This window comes from Lacerta agilis, chromosome 14 (genome assembly GCF_009819535.1).
Source record: "Lacerta agilis isolate rLacAgi1 chromosome 14, rLacAgi1.pri, whole genome shotgun sequence".
NCBI classification, from domain to species: domain Eukaryota; kingdom Metazoa; phylum Chordata; class Lepidosauria; order Squamata; family Lacertidae; genus Lacerta; species Lacerta agilis.
The window spans coordinates 25,065,444-25,080,677 of record NC_046325.1 but is presented as its reverse complement, the minus strand read 5'-3'; the positions used below and the strand labels follow the sequence as shown (position 1 = coordinate 25,080,677).

Sequence of the window (15,234 nt, the reverse complement as noted above, 5' to 3'; positions counted from 1 at the left end):
TGTCCCAAGACAAGTTTTCTAAAAGTGGGGAGGACACAAAACGAACAAAACAGGCAATTCACTTGCATGCACTAAAAGCGCTATTCTTAACTGTAGCAAAAAAATAAGCCAGTTTATTCCAGATGAAAAAAATGGATGGCTGCTTCTGTGATTATAGTGAAAGCCCCCAGTTCCAAATGTAGAGTACCAAACAAATGAGCAGAAACCTGGGATACAACATTCTTTTGGAATGTTCTGCGATCCAGATTTGGTCCTACAGGAGATGACATTGATCCTGTGGAGTCTTGACTTTATGTCCAGTTTCTTGAGAAAGTGTGGCTTAAGTGCCAAAGTGAGATTTCCTGGCAGTTTATGGGGTGGTCATAAATATGATCTGAACAAACTTGCATTAAAGTTAATGAACGTGGGGAGGGGTTAAGGTTAGGAGGGAGCTGAATTTAGTGGGTTTCTAAATTGAGATTGGTGTGTGCCAGGTTGAAGGCACTCTAAGATACTGAGTTAATGGTCCTGGCAAAAAAATAATAGGTCCCTAAATGCACCTTTGGAGTAAAAATGAGTTCTGGGTTTGAAAATAACCTGCTCTGGAACACATCACACTAGTGGGTGATTGGTTCCCTAATTGCTTGGATTAATTTTTTGCTTGTTGAAAAGACAGCTGTTAATGCATACAAGATCTTGTACAAACTTTAAATTTCTGTGCCAAGAAACCGATGGTGGTGGTAATAAAAGTATAGTTAAGTTTAAGAGTTTTGCTTCTGCTATTCAGGATGGGATCAAAGCTTTTTTCATACTAAAAATTGTTAATATCCTCGCTCTTTTAAGAAGCAGCAGGAAGCTATTGAAAAAGGAGCGGGTCCCGCATTAGAAGTATTCCAAACGGCACGCAAGAGGCATTTTCCTTCCCTTTTATTTGCATCAATTACAATACATGCGAACACGGAGATTTTCCTCAACGATGTAATTGATGGAAATAAGATTTCGGTTAGTAAAAGGGGGCGGAGAGGCAACTGCGTGCTAAACTAACGTACCGATAGTGCAAAGCTGATCCACGCTTGACTACGCGAAAATAAAGCCTATGGGTTTCTACGAAGTTTCTTCCCATGCAAGGGTGGACAGGATTGCACCCGTGGGGACATAACTCCTTCCCTATTTATGCACAAAGGCGGCGGCGCGGCTGGCAGAGAACCGCCGCTTTCGCATATGCGGCTCAAAGGGACAAAAAACCAAGGGAGTTCCACGCTATTCCCTTACTGCTGGTTGTGGTAAGGATGCCTCTTCTTGCGGGGCAGCGTGCATAGCGCAGAAAGGAAGGGGGGAGGGATCGTTGCTTTGCCGTCGCATTCGCCTCCGGTAACGTTTTAAAGAACAGAACGGAAGCTTGAAAATTGTCTCGGGGTCGGCGGGGTTGTTTCTTCGCACGGATCAGCCAGCAGCATCTCCGCGTTCTACTGGGAGCCGGACGTGCCCGTCGAGCTGCCCTTTCGAGCCCCAGAATACTAATGCTGGGAGCCCGAACGCCGGCCGGAAATCGCCGACGCCGTTTCGTCACCCCCGGCTCGCTGGGATTGGGGCGGGGCCTCCCCCCCGCCCACTACCATGAGCCGTGTGGTAAAAGAGAAGAAGAGGAGGAGCCGGAAATCACCGAGGGCTGCTCCGGAGAGTTCCGAGAGCTTCGAGCGAGCGTCGGGAGGACCCGAGTGCTTCCGGAGAGACGGCGGGAGGAGCTCGAGGGCGTGAAGCGGAAGTTGCCGACAGTCTTCCGGGAAGGGCCGAAGGGGGCTGTCCGTTGCCGTCCGACACACACACACACACACTCACGCACGAACCGAGCCCGCAGTAGGGAAAAGCGGCGGCGCTCTGAGGCGGGGCGGCCCCTGTTTCTTGGCCCCTTCGCTCCTTCCTTCTCTTTCTCTCCTCTCTCTCTCTTTTCTCCCCCTCGCTCTTTCTCCTCTCCCTGCCCCGCTCCCTCCCTCTCTCCCACCCCTCCATCCCCGCCCCGGCCGCCCCGTCCCTCCCGGCCGCCCCCGGCGGGCCACTCCGGGCCAGACCAGGCCAGGCCTCGGGAGTCGCTTCCTCCGCCGCCGGCGCCCCCCTCTTCCCTCTCCCCCCCTCTCTCTCCTCCCCCCTCGTTCCTCCCTCCCTCTCCCTCACCCCCCACAAGACGGGCCAGGCCGGGCCTCGGTAGCCGGGTGGGAGAGGCCCCGGCCGGAAGGGCGAGAGACCAGCCAGCCATCCCTACGCCGCCGCCGCCGCCGCCAGCCAGTCAGGATGATCAAGCTTTTCTCGTTAAAGCAGCAGAAGAAGGAGGAGGAATCGGCCGGCGGCACCAAGGGCTCTAGCAAGAAAGCCTCCGCCGCGCAACTCCGCATCCAGAAAGGTTGGGGAGGGGGGAAAGGAAGGAAAGAAAGGGGGGGGGAAAGTACCTTGCCTTCCCCATCACACAAACACGCATAATAATAGGCACTCTGGGCTGTAGATCAGTTCTACTACGTGGCCTCTGTGCACACAGCAAGTGAGAATAATGTTTTGTGCACCCAGCAAGTGTGAATAATGTTTTAAGAGGACGATGCCCCTCCTGGGGATATGAGGGGCTTGCAATGGGGGGGGGGGAGAGAAGAAGAAGCTAAAATAGTTTATGCACTGCTGATAAAGAATGCTCACTTGCTTTGTTAGTAGGCCAGTATGACTAGTGTTGCAGAACTGGGCGGGCTTTCAAAATACTGCCTCTTTATTGTTATTTTTAGAGCATTGTACCCCCACTGTTCAAACTACGATAAATGCTGCCTAAGGGAGTGGCAGAGGTGAAACTTGGAACTGGAGAGTGCCCACTGTCTTTAAGTGACTGTGGGTAAGAGATGTTGGGGTACATACTCTTGGTTTGAATTCTGAAATTCAAGCCTGAGGAGGTGTTGGATGCGTGGTGCCTCTTTGGCTGATGATGCCAAAGCACTCTCTCATGCCCAAGGTGGTCTTGTGTTCGTTTGAGTCCTTGGGCTGTGCCCTTGCTCAGACTATATATTTACTTATTTATTACTGGTTTTTCTTCTATCCTGTCTTTCTCCAGGGAACTCAGGGTGGCACCCATTGTGTCTTCACATTTTTACCCCTATGGCAAACCTATGACTTCAAACAGACTAAGAGAGGCCATCTTTAGAGAGCTTAGTGGTTGAGCAAGAATTTGAACCTCATTCTCCTTTGGCCCCATCTAACAGAACTAAGTATATAGTTCTTAAAATAAGCTCGTTCCCCTGTTTTGTCTTAGAGTGAAAAATGAAACAAATCTTCAGGTCCCCTTCCTTGTTTGAATACTCATAGGTAGTTGCCAGCTCTTGTACATACACACCCGTCGCTCTTTTTAATTTTTGCGTACGATTCTATAGATCTATATTTCCAACATGCTAGCATGGACTTGTATTCAGAAGGAAGCATTTCCTTTTGTTCCTGCCTTGTGACCAGGGAGCTGATGGTATTTCTGTGCCCTCTTTTTCTAATTTAAAAAAAAATGAAATGGCACCTCATTTCAGCATATTACAAAGCTTGCAAGGCCACTGGGAAAAAAGGGATAGGGATAGATTTTGATTTAAAAAGTGGGAAGTTTATTTTGGTTTTGGCCTGATCACCAGTCTCGCAAAGTAGTCTGTCCCTGCAACTGACCACTTCTGCTTTTCCTCCCAGATATTAATGAATTGAATTTGCCGAAAACATGCGAAATAGACTTTTCAGACCAGGATGACCTCCTCAACTTCAAACTAGTTATCTGCCCTGATGAGGTAAGTGGTAGGGAGAGGAGTCATGTAGCCAGACACTCTGCTGGGACTTGCCATTCTATTTGTCACCATAGAAAGGCCTGGTGGGCGTGCCAGGAAACTCCATTGCATAATAGCACAATTCTATGGTACAGCTAAAGCAGGGAGGACTCTTGCATCAGTTGACAGGAGATGATATCCAACACCATGAGGTTGACAAATTCTAAGATCTGGCTGTTTTTCTTCTTTTATTCTGCCTGTGTAAGAAACCTGTGCAAGGAATCTATTTTCTACTTTTTAAAAATGTTTCTAGTCAGGGCTGTGGTGGCATTTTGAATTGCTTAAGGACTGTGTCTTAATTGACACCAGTGATCAGGGATGCTCCATCCTTCCCTCTCCCATAGAATTCTGTTATGTTTCCTATTTTCAAATCTATCTTGACCTCTTTCTTACCTATACCTATACCTATTATCCTCATTCCGTACCATGGAGGCTGTAATCTACCTGCCCAGCCTCTGTGCCTACCAGCTTGTTGCTTCTAGGTAAAATAATTGAGATGTTCCCAAAACTTAAAATATCAGGTACAAAATGCATGCCAAGTAAGTGGGTATTATCTAAAAAAATTTATTTACTGCACTTTTGACATCTTACAAATTTTGGAGGCACAAGTTAGCTTCCTTGATCCAGAATACCAAAGTCCAACAATATCACATGAAGCTACCCACACTTTAAAAGATCTTTTTCAGAAGCACTGTCTACGATCTAGAAGAGTCTTGGCTGTGGGAATGCTCTCTCTAGCAGGGGTGATTAACTTATGGTTCTCCAGAGGGTGATGGATTAAAACTTCCATATTGTGGCCAGGGATGATGGAAGTTGTAGTCTGACAACATCACCTCTACCCTGTGGGAAGGTTCCTTGTCTGCCCCTTTGCTCCTCATTCTTAGATTTAAAGCCAAGATCTCTAAAATCCTGTTATATCTGTTAATGTCTGCAAGGAATGACTTACATTTCTACTGCTTATTTAATTTGCTGTTTGTTACTTTGTTTTTCCTGTCTTGTAGTTGATTGTGTGTTTTGATTGTTTAATTTTTCACATTGAGCCACCTTGGAGATCTGTTAGCCCCAAAAGAAAGGATAAAATGTTTTAATACAGCCATATTAGTGCAATATATATTTTATCAGCACGAGAGGTAAGATTAACCATACCTTAGCATTTTGTAGTGCTTATTCTTTATCTGCCTTGGCATGCTGTCCCTAAAGGGGAGTTCAGCATGTTTTATACACTTCATATGTGTGTTATTCAAATGATCAAGAAGAATTACAGTGCATCTTTCCTGTCCTAGGCCTTTGCTGTACTCAAGAAGTGTGCAGACTCTCCTGGTTTAGCTAATTCCATGCAACCAGAACTAATTGGCCATATTCCCTTCTATTCCTCAGCATGTTCTTTTTTTCAGGCAGTGCTGCTTGCAATTTCAATTACATACACATACTCTGGCTGCAGTTCTCTCTTGGGCAGTGGTTGATTTGAGCACAGGTGTACTAAACCTTAAGACAGTGGTGTTTTTCCTCTACCTGTGGGTTTGGCATTGTAACCCTGCATGTGGCAGGTTAAAATGTGAGCTGTGAGATGAACGGAGATTAATTATGTGTAACTGACTTTGGGCCACAGACCATCAAATCTGGCATTTGATTTGCACAGATTTCAAGTATTGGCTGATATGATAAACTTGGTACACAAAACATCTTTGGCTTGATTCCTATTTTGAGATGGCTGTTGCTAGCACTTCATTTCAGAAAACTTCTTTCTGAATGTACCTTTTCCTCATGGTGATATGGCAAACAAACAACGCCCAGGGTTCCTCAGAGTGGGTGTCACATAGGCGCACATTCAGTTTTCATGTTTTTGTGGAAATTACAGGAGGAAGCTGCCTTTTGTATATTTACTGTTTCAAAAACTGGGCCCATGAGTCACCATTCATTGTTGCTTTCCACCATCTGAAGCAAGCACTGAAAGTTGGAGCCCTGCTGGGGTGGCACAATAAGTAGTAATCTGTGATAATTAGTGCTGGCCATTACTGAAAGCCTCAACTTAAAAACCTGAGAATCTTTGTTTGCATTTTCAGACAAGGGGTTTTTTTCAGTCAAGGATACTGATAAGTGTTGGTAGATGGTGGAAAATAAGAGAAAAAGCACCTCTGCTAAACACTGTCCTATGGTTCAAAGTCTCTCTTCTGAGCTTCTGTGCACATAAACACATTTTAGCGCATCAGAATTTCCATCCACGCCTGTTTTCCCAACTAGTTTACCATTTTGTTTTCTGGTTTGGGAAAATTAGCTGTACATCCAGAATACTGGGTATGCAAAAGTTGCAGAGATTTATGAAGCGTTAATCACCTTGCTGTACACATTCAATTTTGACGGTTTGGATGAGGGATTCTAGAGTTGATTAAAATGTTTTATCATCAACTTGCCTTCCCCCACCCAAAAAGGTGAATTTTGTTCTCTTTTATATGGAGCCAAAGTTGCTTTAAATGTCTAAATTTTTGCCTTGCAGGGCTTCTATAAAGGTGGGAAATTCGTTTTCAGTTTTAAAGTAAGTAACCTCCCTGTTTTCTCTTGTCCAAGCCCCAGGCTTTTAACAGGGTGGTGTGGTGGAGGTATATGTTTGGTTGTAGGAGTTTGTCTTGGCACACAATCAAGCTGCCTGCTTTTCACTGCATTTTAGCCACTCTTTTTTTCTTGGGCTAGTTATAAGAGGTTATACCGGTATATTATGTCAACAGCCATGTAGACGAGTAAAAGTACCAACAATTGGGGCAGAGGGGGCAGGAAGGGAGAGGAAGCAATAGATTGGTTCATTGTGAGGTACAGTGTGATTGTGTGCTTCCCCAACCCCCAAATCTGACTTTACTTCTGGGAGCACCTGAGCTTTCTTGGGCACACGCAGAACCCTGTGGTTGATTTTATAAACATAGATCCAAGCATGACTAGGAATGGGGTGGGGCAGCAGGACAGGGTTTGTCCTTGTTTTTCTGCCTCAAAGCTGCCTGGTTCAGGGAAAACAACTTGATGGGAAAGAGACATTTTTAAAAATAAAAAACAACAACCAAGGGAGAATGATTGGGGAGGGATTGAAGGCACGTCCTAAATGGGCTGTTGCCTCATGTAAGACTTCCTGCTTAGAGAACCTCCAAACTGGGGATGTTCTGTGCTTGAAGACATGGTTGCTGAATGATTTATAAATTGAAGAAATTATCCTTTGTGTAGAATAAATTCTGCAACTACATGCATTGTTTGGGATTTTGGGGCTGCTTTTTTTTTCTTTTTTTCTGTTGTTGCTTTTACCAAACTTAAATTTTTTTTTAGAGTTTGAAGTGACTTTAGCCAAGGAATGGGCTGGAGTGAGGAGCCCTTGTGGGAATTCTTGTTCTGCCTGCTGCCCATCAAATGTTTTGGACTACAGCTTGCATCATCTCTGACCATTGGCCATGCTGGCTGGAGCTGATGGAAGTTGCGATCTGAAAACATAGAAGGGAAAGGCTGCCCAGGTTCTTCTGATCATCTAGTAAACATTGTTTTGCGTTTTCAAACTTCCCTGCCCCCCAAAACATGAGGTTTAGAAACCAGATTTTTAAAAAAAGTGATCTAGGATGTTCTTCTCACTTTAAAACAAACCTGCTTCCAAATTGGGGTATCTCATAGCACCTAGTGTTTAGCCCCATTGGTCTTGAGTTAATCTATCTGGGGTGCACATTCCATGGCTCAGAACCTGGCATCCCTGCAATCTTTGCTTTCATTTAATCTTTCCTTTTCACTTTAAAAAAAACACAGTTCTGAGAAGATCAGTGAGCACACAGGCTACTAATGAATCAAAACAAAAGGGTAGCTGAAATGTTTCTTTACAGCTCTGACCATCTCTATTTATTTATTTATTTTGTTAGAAGTTTTATTTTTTTTAACCCTGCCTTTCCAATAAAAAGTGCTCAAGGTGGATCCTCTCTCTCCATGTCAGGGCCATTTCTGACATAAATGATGCAAATGAAGAAAAATGTTGGGTGTGTAGCTTGGCAAGGAACCTGGCTTGTTTTGAACTTGGAGGTGAAAGAGGAAAGAAACTCGGTGCTGTTTAGGCCTCTGCACTGTCTTGGCAATTCTTAAAATGTACTGAGATCTTGCCCAATGAACCAGAGCTGGCAGTAGAAATTAGGAGTTCTGATGAGGATGTAGAGGAGTTAGGAAAGGGGCTGCCAGCCATGGTGAAGGGTTTTTCTGCTAATCGTTCATCTTTCTTGACTAGAGGGGGAAAGTGACAAAAGTATGAAATGTAAACAATTAAAACTAGCTTTAATCATGGCTATTTAAAGGCATCATTAATGGGAAGAACCCTGGAAAGTTTCTAGAAATGTAGTGAGGGTGTTCATAATTGTGAGTGGGCCCCAAGATATCCCTTCGTTTGTCAATTGGGCTCGATGCATAAATGTTGGCCATAATTATATTTTTATCCCACCCTTCAGGGTGTCACGCATGGTTCTTCTTCCTCCCTCACCTGCTGTTTGATTATTGTAACAGCCATGTGGGATAGGCCTGGCTGGGTGCTGGTTACTTGTCATAAGGCACCCATGGAGCTGCTTGGTTGATTGAGGGATTGTTCCTGGGTCTCCGCAATCCATGTCCCAAAAAGCCCATTGGTTCTTGAAGCTTAAGCCACAATAAAATCTGTCACCAAGGTGGTGCCTTATCCTATCAAGCTATCAAATTTGATTTTAAAGCTGTTTCTTTCCTGAAGACATCGGAAGCATTTCTCTCAACCTAATTTAAAACAGACATAGATTCCTGTATCTAGAGAGCATGTTGGGCTTATTCCCTTCACCTTTTCTGTTGGAGCCTCTCAGTGTCTCCACTCACAAAGATCTGAATCTCACTGTTTCAGCAACTCAGCCACAGCAGTTTCTTTGTTTTTATTTATTTAAAAATGTTTATTTATACGATCCTTGAGTCATATCCCCCAGGCAATTGACAAAATAAATATACACAATTACTATCTGAAAGGCATTCTGAGGTCTATAGAAGGACCTGTTTGCTTCTGGAACCAGCACACATGAATAAGAGATACCAGAGATTTCTAATAGAAGATGGTGCATTAAGTGCTTCAAGGAATGACTTGATTACAGTCATACCTTGGTTTTTAAACAGCTTAGTTCTCGAATGTTTTGGCTCCTGAACTCTGCAAACTTGGAAGTGAGTGTTCTGGTTTGCAACTATTTTTGGAAGCCGAACGTCCGACGGGACTCCCGCAGAGCTTCCTGCAGCCCATCAGAAGCTGTACTTTGGTTTCCGAATGTTTTGGAAGTTGAACGGACTTCCGGAACAGATTCTGTTCGACTTCCAAGGTACAACTGTATTTGCATGTCCTTAGGACAAACTGCCTAGAGGAAAGGTGGGCAACCTATCACTCAGCAAATATTGCTGGACTACACTTCCCATTGTTCCTCACCATTGGGCATTCTGGCTAGGTCTGATGGGGGTTGTAGTCTTAACAAGATAAGGATTCTTACAGGTTCTACACCCTGTGACCTAGGGCAAACAAGTTGCAAAACCTAGAGTATATGAAGATAAGATACCATGTCAGGAAATTAGTTTGTTGGTACAAGAGAAGTTGATCTGCTAGGTATGGCTTATGTGTGTCCAGGATTTTGTGACTAGCAATCTTAAGGTTTTGCTGTGCATTATGGAATGTCTTATAATCAACCCAAGGAGGCCAACAGCTCTTATTTTTCTTGTATTTCATTTGCAGGTGGGACAAGGATACCCACATGACCCACCCAAGGTGAAGTGTGAGACCATGGTGTATCATCCCAACATAGACCTAGAAGGCAATGTCTGCCTAAATATCCTCAGGTACAGAGGCTGCTCTGCTGTCCTAAGCCCTATATTTCATTTGCTTCTATATATTGTTTTTCTGCAGCTGTCGGTAAACATCTGTAAAATTATAAAGTAACCATGTATGCCAAGCATCATCACGTCACTATGTCTCCCTGTTGATTACCCTAACTTATTTTTCAATTGGATATGAAAACATTATTTTCATTTTGGGTCATCAGTAACTTTCCCTGCTTTTGCCTTCATAATAATAATAACCAGTTGATTTGCAGGACTTTGATAGAACTGCAATGATGTGAACAAACAAATGAGACCCAAGGAGAGTAAAAGTTTGGAACCAGCTTGACAGTACTGAGGTCTGTCCTTGGGCTATTTTTAATGGGGTTTAAGAATTTTATTCCAATATGTTTTGGTAATATTCTACTATATGCCCCTTCAAGCATTAAGATTTTAAACATAATGTCCTGGTCCTTAGGGAAATTGCTTCTTCAACCCGTTTGGCGCAGTGTGGCTCTAAGTTCACACAGTGATCTTATTATTTATGACATTTGTTGTTTGCCTTATACAAAAAACATCTCAATGTGACTTGACTTAAGATAAAATACAAAAAAATAAATAAATCCTGAATCCTACCCTACACTTCGTTCTGCTGTTACTACTCCTTTCGGGAGGTTTTCCTTTCCCTACACTCACTTTTTTCTCTCTCACACACAGAGAGGACTGGAAGCCTGTACTAACAATAAACTCTATAATTTATGGCCTGCAGTATCTCTTCTTGGTGAGTATACGTGAAGTTGAAAGTAGAAAACGCAGAAAGAAACATGTCTTTCCTCACTTGGGGCTGAGCAGAAAGTGTGGGTGTAGGAATGGGAGACACATGGCACTGAAGGTAGAAGAAATGCAGCACTGGTTTGATGATTCTGTGGGTGTTAGTGTGAGACAGGGTATGCATAAAGTAAAGGCAGTTTTGGGTTTATATAGTTGTGCTTGGGTAGGATGTGTGTATTGTGCTGTCTGTCAGTCTGGAAGAATAGCTTGAGATTGGGATTTGCCTTTGCACAGCAGTGTACTTGACAGTTTTGGCAAAGAAGTGTTAGGAGGCCTTGCTCTGATAGCCTCTGATCCAGGGTAGATTGACGTAAACCAGTGTTCTTCATCTTTGTGTCACCAGATGCCAGTTGACTGCAACTCCCATATTCCCCAATCATTTTCGCCAGTGACGAGAAATAAGAGTTGTACGGTAGTCCAGTAACATCTGGGAAACCATGGTTGAAGGGCACTGACTTAAAATCTTGTTTAAGCTTCCTAATACATTTATTTCCTTCCTAAACAGTTACGCATACTAATCAGAGCTGTCAACTTTCCCTTTTTTTGCAATGGGAAACGGTGCTGGAATAAGGGAATTTCCCGCAAAAAAGGGAAAGTTGAGAGCTATGATACTAATATGTGGTTGTAACAGTGAAAACATACCTGTTTGTAATACGATGAAGCCCCAGGAGCATAATCTGGAAACCTCCCGTCATCCACCCCCTGATGCATTTTCCATTATAAAATCTGTTAGTGCAGTCTTGTGCATGTTTACTAAAATGCAAGTCTTGCTATGTTAATGGGGTTTTCTCTTAGGTAAGTATAGATAGAATTCCAGTCTCTCCTTAAATCAGGGACAGTTTGTAAAATTAAGTAGATTTGTTTAGCTTTCTATACATGTGTAAGGATATACAAATTACTTCTCTGGTGACCAAGTATCACCAACTTTCCGTATGCAAAGGGTGGTAGTTACTTGGCAGAAAGTCTATAAATACTCACCGTGCATACAATAAATACATTCCAGGAGCAATGATGCCTGTAATGCTGGTCTGCAAGGTACCCACATTTTTTTGTTCTTGGATTATACTTTTACATAGAAAATTAAGCTTTAATTCATTGCTTTTAATTGGGGATCCAACTTTAAAAGACCTGTTTGTATTACATCATTATTTATTTATTTATTTATTTATTTATTCATTCATTCTTTCTATTGTATTCTGAAAAACCAGGTTATTTTAAAGGGGTGCTTAATATAACCTTTAAAAAGCTCAGGTTTAAAAGGTTTTTGCCATTTTAAGGCATCTAAATCATTTTTTATACAGCCTGATTTGCGCGGACTGCAATACAGCTGGCACTGGGTTGTGTCTCTCAACCCTTCTGACAACTGTAGATCTTGTTGTCGTAGCCCCTCCCGGCATAGTTGTCAGAAAGCAAAATGATATACCATAATGTCTCATAACTCCAGACCCAGACTTGCTATGCTTTTTGGTCTATTCTGTGCTTTTGGAGCTGAATTGGAGAGAGGTGACCATTTTTTAAAAAATCAAATAGGCTTGGAGCTTCTTTGCTCCAGGGAATGGGGAAGCTGAAACTGACCCAGTTATTTGGTTACAACTCTCATTGGCAGGGTGAGAGGCAGAGGAACATTTGAGGTCATGTGCCCTGGTAGTTCTAAAAGCCTTGGTTGACCTTGTGTCCAAAGAGTGTAGAGGAAGAGGGTGTAGCACACTGTCTCCTAGGAGACAGATTCATGGTGAGAGGCTGGAATCTCTCAGGTGGTGTGGGCTGTTTCTAGGCAGATTCAAGCCTCTCCTGGAAACCATCCCTGCGAGTGCTTTATGAGGTCAGGAGGCAAAGTGCCAATGTAATGGAGAAACACAGTGTGTGGCTATACATCAGTTCCTACATTTGTGATCATTGCTGAGGTTGCTTGAGGTTATTATGCTACTTCTGTACGCTTGCTGATGTATCCCCCCCCCCAAAGTTCCTTGCATGAAGCCTTTCAGAAGCTTCTGTGGACTTAATTTGCCCCACTCCTTTTCTTTTGTATTTCCCTCCCTGCTAAGTGTAAGAGGTGATGCTGGAAGGTGATGCTACATTAGGATAGCCTCAAATGTTCTCTCTGTTTGACGGAGAGGGGAAGGAAAAAGAGGGGGCTTGCTATAAAAACAAGAGAACCTCAGCCCCTGGAGCAATGCAAACCCAGAGGTTGGAAGCCTCTTCTCATCACTGAAACTGAAGGCCACTTCATGTGATTCACTAGAGACAGAACCCGGGGGACTGTTGGATGGTCGCAGGGGAAGGGCTTTGCCACTTGATTATGCTGACTTCTCTATAGGCTGCTATAGCTGTTGTGTCTTTTCTAGCTGCTTATCCAAGGCATGGCTTTAGGGAATGCCTTCATTTTCCTTCGTATTGGAGGGAAATTGCTTGAGGAAATGGAATCCTTCAGGAGAAGTTGGGCATCAGCCACACTGATGAAAATGGTGTGCAGATGATGTTAATAAGATATCAAACAATGTTTGGCTTGCTGCAGAGCATGTAGTGAAACCCTGCTATTAAACTTGCATGGTTTTTCTCTGTAGGTGGGCCTACTCTTGGGTCTGGATTGATCTGCCAGCTAATTGATCTTCTTGCTCCTCAATGCAGGAGTTGAATGCTACCTTTTTAGCTAGTTGCAGTTCTGTGGGAATAATTATACTAAAAGTGGTGATGCCCCCAGTTCTTGTTTTAGCCCACCAATCTTAAATGTGCCTTAGCTTCAATGTTTATCTTTCACTTCTCCAGCTGTCTTTCCCGAAGCTCCTCTCGTTATTCCTAGAACAGGCAAGGGGAATCTCCAACCTCTGTGCCAGACTAGGTGCTCCAGGGTCCCTAATTCCACTTCAGATACTGCTTTTCCTCAGCGACCATCCACCTGAAGTTGAGAGGCATTAACTGTTGGGTAGCTAAACCTTGTCTGCAAAGGAACAACCAGGAGCCTTCGATTGCACTCCTGCTTTTCTCCATTGCAAGCATGGCTTGTGCTTGGTGCCTTTTGAATTCAGCACTGAAAGTTAGCTCTGCTGAGATAAGCTCCATTTGGCAGCTCCCAGTAGGAGTTCCTGAGTGGAGCCGATCACTGCCAAGAGTGGGACTTTAATTCAGCTCTGAATTTAAACACTGCCAAATGCAAGTTCCTCTGACAAGCAACAATTGGGAGTGCGTGGCTTAGAGCACACTCCCTGTTGTTTCTTTGCAGTGGGACTTGGGTGCAGTTCAAATTCAGTGTTCAGTGCAAGCCCTGCTTCTTCCTGGCAAACACTGGTCCACCTGATGTCATTTGACTGGTGATTGACAGCTGGATTGACTTGCCCACCAGTTAAAAGTGGCCCATGTAGGGGTGGCTGCTTTTGCCCACTCGTTAAAAGTGTCCCACATAAGGATGGCTGCTTTTGGATCCACCCTGCCTGCTCAAAGGGATTCTCCGTCCCTGCTCTGGACCATGAGTAAGGCATCTGCACTCCAGTATGGAAATGGGGATTTGTGATGGGCAGGGGGAAAGAGTTGAGTGAGCCCCAGGCAGCTCTGTGAACTGGTAACAGAACAGAAATGCGGGTTGGCATTTAATCTTGCATCTGACGAAGTGGACTGTGCTCCATGAAAGCTTGTGTCATAACAAGTCCTTATCTTTGAAGGTGCTGCAAATCTCTTTGGCATTTAATAATAGAGCTTTTCCTCCCTCCTTGCAGGAGCCAAACCCTGAAGACCCCCTGAACAAAGAGGCTGCTGAAGTCCTCCAGAACAACAGACGCCTGTTTGAGCAGAACGTCCAGCGCTCCATGCGGGGCGGCTACATTGGCTCCACCTACTTTGAACGCTGCCTCAAATAGAACTGACCGGCTCCGGGCACAAACCTGCCCTCCCCATGCCCCTTCATCTCCCTTCCAGCTCTCCTAAGGGACTCTGCCAACACCGCTGCCTTCAGCCACCAAGGGGGGCACAGGAGTCAGGAATTGGCAGGAGGCCCCCTCCATCCTCCTTTCCCCGCTTCCTCGCCCACCTGCTCGCCTTCCTCCCCCCCCTACTGCCATCCTGGGGCCCCAGCAGCTGCCGCCTCACTAAACCCTCGTACCTTTCTCGCCACTCTCCCTGTGTGCTGCTGCGGGGCGAGGGGTGAGGTTACTGCTGCTTCTCTGCCATGCCCCACCGCATTGGGGTAGCCACCTGTCCCATGGGGCTGGGTGTGTGGGACCCCATGATGGTGCCCGTCTGCCTTTCTGGGGGCTGTGGTTTTGCTGCTAAGAACAGAAGGCTCCCTGTGTGCTCTGGTACCCCCTGCCTGCAGTGTGGTATAACTGCACTGCATGATCCGCAGGCCATTTGCCTCTCCTTTCCTCCTCCTTTGCTGGGCACCACAGCTTCCGAGCGTAACTATTTATTACACAAGGGAGGCTCTCGAGGGCTGGGTGAGTCTGGGAGGCTGAGAGGGGGTGTTCAGCCATCTCCATCCTGCCCCAGGCGCCGTGGCTCTGGGGAGGCTGGGTCAGGCCTGGAATATTCCTTTTAGAATCAACTCACTTGTGTGTCTGGTTTTTAAGGAAAAATAAAAAAACCACAACCAAAACAACCAGTGCTAATAATAGTAGTAGTAGTAAAAATGTAATGGGGGGCATCGCTGTCTCCCAACTGTGTCCACCAGGGCCTGCCCAGCAACGAACACTCTCTGCCTCTCCAGTGACTCCTGCGAGCCCCTGGCCAAAATAAAGCCACTGTACTTCTAGTGTGTCGGGTTATTAAAGGGGAATGTTAGCGCACTCAA

General features: G+C 44.8%; 1 protein-coding gene across 2 annotated transcripts; it reads left to right on the top strand.

Annotated features, from left to right (window-relative positions):
* Nucleotides 1–2,134: 2,134 nt before the first annotated feature.
* Nucleotides 2,135–15,234, top strand: UBE2M (ubiquitin conjugating enzyme E2 M). 2 transcript variants are annotated; one of them, XM_033169731.1, is made up of 6 exons: nt 2,136–2,377; nt 3,676–3,770; nt 6,301–6,339; nt 9,541–9,644; nt 10,341–10,404; nt 14,165–15,234. In XM_033169731.1, the coding sequence occupies exons 1-6, from the start codon at nt 2,269–2,271 to the stop codon at nt 14,303–14,305; spliced, it is 552 nt and encodes a 183-aa protein (XP_033025622.1). In that variant the 5' UTR covers nt 2,136–2,268; the 3' UTR covers nt 14,306–15,234. The 2 variants fall into 2 exon arrangements, with proteins under 2 accessions (XP_033025623.1, XP_033025622.1); XM_033169732.1 differs by lacking the exon at nt 6,301–6,339 and having other exon boundaries at nt 2,135–2,377.